The sequence below is a fragment of the Acomys russatus genome, chromosome 19 (genome assembly GCF_903995435.1).
Source record: "Acomys russatus chromosome 19, mAcoRus1.1, whole genome shotgun sequence".
Classification (NCBI taxonomy): domain Eukaryota; kingdom Metazoa; phylum Chordata; class Mammalia; order Rodentia; family Muridae; genus Acomys; species Acomys russatus.
Window position 1 is genome coordinate 31,787,610 of NC_067155.1, and position 8,764 is coordinate 31,796,373.

General features: G+C 44.0%; 2 protein-coding genes across 2 annotated transcripts in view; both read right to left on the reverse strand.

Annotated features, from left to right (window-relative positions):
• The window catches only part of LOC127203988 (zinc finger protein 721-like), a 1,570,727-nt gene extending 1,570,404 nt beyond the window's left edge, over positions 1-323 (reverse strand). Inside the window, 1 exon segment of the mRNA XM_051162938.1 lies at positions 3-323. Coding sequence (XP_051018895.1) covers positions 3-186 — 184 coding nt within the window. The 5' untranslated portion in view covers positions 187-323.
• Positions 1-8,195, reverse strand: part of LOC127204012 (zinc finger protein 120-like) — a 428,901-nt gene extending 420,706 nt beyond the window's left edge. Inside the window, exon 1 of the mRNA XM_051162966.1 lies at positions 7,936-8,195. Coding sequence (XP_051018923.1) covers positions 7,936-7,980 — 45 coding nt within the window. The 5' untranslated portion in view covers positions 7,981-8,195. The remainder of the gene's footprint in view (positions 1-7,935) is intronic.
• Positions 8,196-8,764: the final 569 nt, after the last annotated feature.

An 8,764-nucleotide genomic window follows, 5' to 3' on the forward strand; every position in this document is an offset into this window, starting at 1 on the left:
CATATTGCCTACATTCATAAGATTTCTCTCTTGTAAAATTTCTTTCGTGCCTTTGAAGGTGACTCTGACATGCAATGGCATCAACACACTGATTACATTCATATGGTTTCTTTCCAATATGATTTCTTTCATCTCTCTGAAGATGACCTTGAGTTGCACCAGTTCTACCACATTGGTTATCTTCATGGGTTATTTGCTCAGTGTGTGTGCTTTTATGTATTTGGAGACTACTGTGATGTGCAATGGCTTCACCATATTGAATGTCTTCCTTTGCTTTTTCTCCAATATGAGTTCTTTTATGCCTCTGAGGATGACAGTGATATGCAAACAATTTACCATGTTGAGTAATTTCAGAGGGTTTTTTCTCCAGTGTGACTTCTTTCATTCCTGGAAAGATAATTGGCACAAGTGAAAGCTTTACCACAGTCATTACACTGATGAATATTTTTATCTGTGTGATTTAATTTTACATTTTGGTCCGATTGTAAAAAAGAATCAGATATTATGGAATGTTCACGTTGTTTACTTTCATGGTGTTCCCACTCATTATGGGTTGTTTTCCATCTTAGAAGATAACTGTGATGGGAAGAGCACTGATTACATGAACTCCATTTACAACAACCTTTTAAATATACGAAGATTTTCAAATATTTGAAGAAAAATGGTAGAACTCAGAGCTCTATCACAATGATTGCATTCGTAAATTTTCCTGTAGTGTGACTCATATTATATTTGCAGAGTGAACCAAGAGAAACAGAAGAATTTCTTATTCCTATTACTAAAGAGGATTTCCTACAGTATAAGTTTGTGGATTTATTGCCAATGAAGTTGGAGAACCAATTAATTGTAAACTTGTAGCGTATTCAGAAAGTCTAGGCACAATGGGGACTACTACATATCTCCTTATCCTTCCATGTTAGGCAGGAGCACATTGCTTCTTTAATACCCCTGAGCTCACATGGGTGGCCTTTATTGTGACAGATGACATAGTTATGATGGGTGGCCTCCATTGTGACAGATGACATAGTTATGTAAAGGAGAATAACAATGAAAGGGTCCCCATTGCAGTCACACAGTTTGACTTTTGCTTTCCTTATAGACATACGGCATAAGGATTAAAGTTTCTCCACAGTAGCATTCTTGCCTCTCATAAACTGCCACTCATTAAACTTTGCAACACTCCTGCAAATAAGATGAGGAAAACTAGCTTTATTGTGGAGGATTTGCTTATTAGTTGTTTTGAACATAGACTTATTGTCTATCCAATGTGCACAGCTTTTATAACATCTAAGTCGTATGAGACTAAACACATTAGCGGTTGTAGGGTCTAGCTCTCATGGGGCTGTCATTCAAATGGTGACATCTGTTAATGCATGGTTTTCTTGTCTTCTGTCTTCGAGAAATGCTTTGCAATCATAAACCAGATACCTGCCATTGAGGTACATGGTTTTGGGAGAATTTAATAATCATCAGTATACTTAAGGGAGTGCATTTTTACACTCTTGATTTTCCTTAAAACTTGCAGGACACATTAAAATTTCTTCAGAGGCATATTTGTATCAACTTATGTATGCTAATTACCTTTCATGTCTTCTAGACCATTGAAAATGTTCTTAAGAATTGTATTGTGGTCTTCCCAATTGTAGCCTAAAATATAATAGCAGAAATTGATTATTATTTTTTTTTTTTTTGGAAATTAGGCAAAATTTAAGTAACCACCTTTAGTGAACATTAGAGATGCCACTGATTTATTTACCTCATTCTCAAGTGAACTTACAATGAATAACTGTATCAACGAAACAGTTGTCCTTACATTGTAAAAAGAAAGAAGAAGTCACTGTCTTACCTATGGCAGTGAGGTTCCTGTAGGTCTCCAGCATCACATCTCTGTAGAGTCTCTTCTGGGAAGGATCCAGCAAAGCCCACTCTTCCCGAGTGAAGTCCACATGCACATCATCGTAGGTCACTGCATCCTATAACACCGCAGACATGTGTGTAAGACAAAGCATGACAGTGACAACACTGTAAACATATACGTCGTTGACAATAGACTCATGTAATTCTGATGCTTCTTCCACATATTTCCTGACACAGATGTTCTAATGTAATCACCAAGGCATTTCAGATACAAATTGAATAATGATGCTCACTTCTATCATTCCTGCACCCCTTGAACAGGATACAGCCTTGCAAGAGAAATGCCCATCAACAGACATAGAGAGAGAGAAACAGAGAGACAATCAAGCAGACCAACAGTACTGAACTCACATCACAGAAACTGTATGAGCAACTGCTGACTATAAATGTGATGGGAAGGCTGGGTGTATGTTTTTATGCCTGTAATCCCAGCACTCAGGAGACAGAGGCAGGTGCATCTCATTGAGGTGTGTGCTGGCCTACACTATGCACTGAGCTTCAGCACAGCATGAGTTTCATATGAAGACCCTGACTTCTCTCAAAAAAATTCAAGTAATCAAACAAAAAAGATAGAAAGAACTCAGAGGTGTTTACTGAAGTTCCTACTAGGTCACACACATTCACCCCAGCTGTGTATTCATCTTCCATAAACCTCAAATGCCCCAGTTTAAAATGTAACATCAATAACATCTCTCTAATAGAAAATGCATGTTTAAGCAGTTACAAATAGATGGATGTATGAGCAATATAAATATTTATCATAAATAAGCCACCTAGGGCAGGAGACATTACAACAGAGCTCTTGTGGGTCCTGCAAAGAATTGGAGTCCATTGCCACTATTTAGATTAGAGGCTCACAACTACGCATCATATCATGGTCAGATGTCTGAGACCATCCTCAGACTACGGTGAGCATCAGGCACACATCGTGCACATATTCATGCATACAGGCAAAATACACGTTTATTCAAAAAAAAATCAAAACAACTGTAACAGGTAGAAAGAATGTCAGACACCTGAAATCCAATGATGTAAAAAGCTCCTTTACTATTAATGTCATAAACACAGGCCATCCTGAGAAATAAAATATACTCTATGATACATTTCAAAATTCAAGACGAGGATGAAAATAAATACAACAGCATATGCTTGCATATACCTACACGCCAATCCCATCTCCTAATAATATTAAAACCAAAAAAGCCAGGAATTTTGGCCCAATCAAACCTCAGTAGTCTGTAGTGCCTTTTGCCATATCAAGTCTTTATGTGTTCTGCAATTGTTCAAAAGATATTACTCCCAGGTTCGGCCCTACACCAAAATAACTTATTGCATAATGATTTTGGTAATAACTTGCTACTCGGGTAATGAACAATTCTATTGATGGTTCTGTGGGATCACGGGCCATGAGTCTGGGAGCTTAGCACAGAGACACAAGCTAGAAGATGAAGGCAAAGACCATGGATAAACACTGTTCCATAGCTTCTTCTCTCCTCGGTCAGCGTCTCATGTTCACCTGGCCCTTGTATGCAGCCCATAGCCACTTGTTTTGGGATTTTGCCACCTTCAGAGGAAGAGTCTTCCCACATCAATCAACCATCAACACAATTTTTCACAGGCAGAGCAAGGAACCAGTGTGATACGGGCATGCCCTTGATTGAGGCACTCTCAGATAACAGTTTGCTTTGGATTGTAAAGAACTGTCAACACTTTGCCTTTTGATTAACTTCACCTAACGTTCATAGACCTTATTCAAGATACTAACGAGAAACATATCCTTGTAAGAGAGCAATATCCACAAACCTCTAACAAAGGGTAGAGAGATATATGGACCCATATGATTCTTTAAAAAGTTCAAATGCACTCTTCATTTTACCTACAGTAAGCCACCAACATCTAGACCAGACAAACTTAGATAAAGATACATGTAGAGGATAGAAATAAACGTTAAGAGCTAGTTTACAAATAATGGAGGTAAAGATATGCCTCCTGATGCATATTTTATATACAACCTGGTTAGACAGACACTGACAAATGACAAGAGAACTTCCTATATGCTCCAGAGTTCTCACTCCCTCCTTCCTTTGTTGCAGCCTCCAAACAGTGTTTCCCCTGGTACAAAAGCCTAAGAAAGACAGCCCAGAAGACGATAATAATGTATGGGGGAATGTTAACCTAGGAGGAGAAATCTAACTTGGAGGAGGCAAAAAAGTACCATAATTCTAACTGGTCCCCCCACATGGCCCCACAACACTTACCTTTCAACCATGCCTACCTCTTCGCATCTTTAATCTTCTTCCTCAACCTAACGCTAACGACTTCCCATCACATTCTTTCGTTGAAACCTTGAAGAAACTTTTGCCCTGCCCCTCCTCACATATACAGGAGGCCACATTGCCCAGGCTTTCAATACCTGGTACACAATTGGTAGCTTCTTTAGACACGAAGGAGCCTGAGAAGCTGGCTATACCATAGTGGAGGATACTAAGGTTTTCAGGCACAGGTCCTCCCTGCAAATACCACTACTCAACAGGCCAAGCAAATAGACGTTACCCCTGCCTTTCAGTTGGCACAGAGACAATCCTGAAATATTTATACAGACCACAAATATGCCTTTCATATCCTCCTGTCCCATGCAGCCATGTGGAGAGAGCACAGGTTACTAACAAGAGAGTGAGGACCTATAACTAATGGAGACCAGGTCATGGCCATGCTAAAAGCCTCCCACATTTCCACATCTATTGGAATTGTCCACCCTAGGTCACACCAGAGTGGCAATTCCATAGTCTCTAGAGGAAATAACTAGACGGATGAGGCAGCTAGGGCTGTGGCCCTTGGAAGCCTAAACTTGTCTCACCCATCACTAGAAATCCATACCTTACAACCCTCACACCCCACATCACCTCCTGATACTCGTCAAATTCTGTCCTGTTCACCCTAATATCCAAGCCTGATGTAACTTTGTTAAAACCCACGCACAGCCTACTTCCATGAACTTAAACATCTTAAAGACTATTACTACCTCCTGTAACACCTGTCAGATGTCAAACCCTAACTCCAGGTATCGTAACCCCCCTGTCCCTTGTCTCCAAGTGAGGGGCTCCCTCCCTGGGACTGACTGGCAACATGAGTTTACCTACATGCACACAGTCATGCATGCCTAGTATCTACTGGTCCTGGCAGACACATTCTCAGGATGGGTGGAGGCCTTTCCCACAATCAACACCTCCTTCCAGAGAACACCCATCACTTTGGAGTCTCTGGCTACATCCAATTGGACAAAGTTCCTGAGTTCACATCTCAAGTTTCCCAGACTTTACCTAAAACCCTAAACATTCCTTGCTATTTTCATATCCCATACTACCCACAGTTCTCAGGAAAGATAGAACCAACCAACTGGTCTTTAAAAAATACCCTTATTAAACTGTCACAGGAACTTCACCTTGACTGGGTGACGTTCCTGCCACTAGCTCTATTCAGGCTGAGGGCTCTCCCCAAGAAACCTGTTTCTAGTTCACCCTTTGAGCTCATTCAATGACAACCAGTACTAGCACCCATTTTTTTTTTCACTTAAATCAGCACCCCTCCCTGACCATGTACCCACGAGTTACTATGTCACCTCTGCTCCCTACTATGAGACTTTACTGACCACCATCTAGCTCACCCCTGTCCCCCTCCTGTCAACACTGGAGATCATCAGGTCCTTTGTCTCCTCCAGACCAATGTCCCTCAGCTCTTTCCACTAAATAGCAGAGCCCTTCAAAGTAAGTCTTCTGACTCCCACAGCTGCAGACCTGGAAGGCTTCCCTCACCTCTGTAACCTCAGGCCTTTTAACACACCTCTTCAAGATAATGCCCCTTCTTACCTACCAACTCCAACAGGGCCCTGCTCCCTTAAGCCCCAGAGGAAGGCTGAGCCCAACCACCTTGCCTCCTACTCTGGAAAAGTGAGGCTTCACTTCCGCAGCCGTGGTCAGCTCTACTCTATTGGATACATAGCTTCCCTCCGCCCCCTCTGGTCTGTTCTTGCACAGGGTAACCCTTATATTGCAAGACTCAAGGTTCAAGAAACCCTCATTTGTTCATAACAGCCTCTCAGAGTAGAGTAGGGAAATTGCTCTATGGCTGGGTGTCAGTAGCCAAGTGAATTCGCCATTACCCCCATATCCATCCCTCTTCTCTTATTTGATAGAATTTTTTTGTTAGCTTCCTCTTTTACCAAACAGAAAGTCTGTGCAGGGAAGGACTGGACACTTCCGGGGGCCACCCCTATTGGTTGTGACAGATCCACACAGCACAGAGGATCCTCCTTCACCTCACAGCTACCCTGGAAAGAAGCCCATAAAACCACGTGTGTACTTTTGGCCTATCGTGATTTTTTTGTTGTTGCTGTTGGTGGTGGTGGTTGGTTTTTTTTTGGGGGGGGGGGAGGCGGTTGGAGACAGGGTTTCTCTGTGTAACCTTGGCTGTCCTAGACTCACTTTGTAGACCAGGCTGGCCTGGAACTCACAGGATTCCACCTGCCTCTGCCTCCCCAGTGCTGGGATTAAAGGCATGCACGACCACACCCACCTCCTTTTCGCCTATCTTTGGGGTCATCTTATAAAGAGAACTCCGTCCATCAGCCGCACCTCTCTTGCCCTCATGTGTCTCCAGAGACCGTCTCTGTGTGCTATTTCCCCAGTAAAACCCCTTACATGGATCTGCCATATGGCATGATTACAGAATTCGCCGTTAAGCTCCGCTACACAAATCCTGATACCTGGGAGTAAACCCAGGCTTTCTGAATATTAGGTAAGGGCTGCCCCACCAAGATATATTCCCAGACCTTCACAGAAATTTTATAAACAATTTCAATTAAAATCAACCCTGACACTGGGTCTGGTGGCTCACGCCTTTAATCCCAGCACTCAGGAGGCAGAGGCAGGCGGATCGCTGTGAGTTGCAGGCCAGCCTGGTCTACAAAGTGAGTCCAGGACAGTCAAGGATACACAGAGAGACCCGATTACGGGGTGGGGGGACCTACAGTTATCCTACATAATCTTTTTAAGAATAGCATCTTGTAAAAAAAAAAAAAAGAATAGCATCTTGTATACCCTCTTAAAAGGGGTAACTAGAAAGAATGGGAGACATTTACGAAGTCAGGAGAAACTCCTCTCCTCAAGAGGAGTCCAATGAAACAATCTGCAGAAGGGAACACAGGGCATCTCAGGTGCATCACTGGTCAAGCCCACAGAGCCCTTGGGACTGAGAACCAGAGCTCTAGGTAGTGACAAGACTTGGGTCCTCAGGAGCTGAAGCAACACCTCCCCAAAGGTCCTGGCCCCAACTTTACCAGCTCTCCCAAGCATTGGCCCTTGCTGTAGAGGAGTTCTACTTTATTCTCAATACTTGAGCAGCTAGAGGCTTGTCCTTCATATGAAGATGGGCCTAGTGGTTGGTCATAGGAAGGGGTGACTCCTTTGCCATGGTTTAGAGCCAAATGTCTGGACAATCCTAGTGAGCCAGCATATACATCCCAGCACCCTAACCTCTAACAGGCTGGGTGAGCATACTACTTATCTGTGGGGTATTTTGAAGGCAGTCCTCCCTCACCTAAATTCTACTTGGTGCCTCTTACTGTTTTCTAAGCATTGGTAAATCAATTCTACTTTCTCCATCACAGCTTAACATTGCAGTGCTCCCCAACGCATGTGATGCCTTTTACAACCTCCACAAAATTAATTCCAAATGGATCTTACACCTAAATGTTAAAGTCTAAGGGCAAAACTTGTAAAAGATCTTAGAGAAACTAAGGTTCTCCGAATTTGGCATCCTGCCTGAGATGTTTCTACAAGCAGTCCTGACCCAAAAGCTTTGCCCAGATGCAGCCCCCATAGTAAAGTTATTCAAAGGCCACAACAGGGTCCAGGAAGTGAGTAGGACCACAAGGGACCTCACAGGTGGCCCAGTCTGGCCTATGCTTACCACACAACCCCAGGGAAGAACCACCACACCACACCAGCGGCTCCTGCTCACCTTCCTGCTCTTCCCCATTTTGGGCAGCGACCCTGAGTTCGCCATGCCGCAACTTTGGAGCTTGCCTGAGCTTCCTTCACAGCGCCCAGCAGCAGTGCTCAAAGCACTGCACACCAAACCAGTCAACACAGCTCAGCTTTCCAGCTGAACCAGCCAACTTAGCACCCGGCAGAACCCGCCTTCTCTGTGTGCCGGCAGGCCACCTGGAGGCCCTGATTGGCCGCTGAGTCTTGAGTGACACAAACACCTCCCTTAGGGTGAGAGTGCCGCTGGAGGGACACCGCTTTTTTTTTTTTTTTTTTTTAACGGGCCCAGACTTCCAGGCCATTTCCAGATAGGAAGAGATTTGCGTTTCAGCAGCACTAGTGTCTGTCCTCCAGAAGCGAAACCCTCTGTTTTCCACGCGAGACTCACCTCACCTCTCCCGCAAGCTCTGCTCAGCAGCCTGCTGCTCCCTTCCGTGGACAGTGACCCTCCACTCACCATGTCGCGACGTTGGAACTGGCTCGAGCTTCCTCACAACAGTCAGCAGCAGAGCTCAGAGCACACAACACCAAACTTTTCAAGCCCGCTCAGCTTCCGAGCTGAACCTGCAGCAAGGCTCCGAGAAGAACCCGCCTCTGCATTTGACTGGCAGATCTAACTGGAGGCCCTGATTGGCCAGTTCATCGTAAGTGACATCAATGCTTCCCTTAGGGCTAGAGTGTGCTGCAGGGATGCAGAATCGCAGTTCCTGGTCCCAGCCTTCCTATCCAGGGACAACCCTTTTCCAGAAGTGCAGAGGTTTGCATTTCAGTAGCACTGTCCTCCAATAGCCTTAACGTCGTCT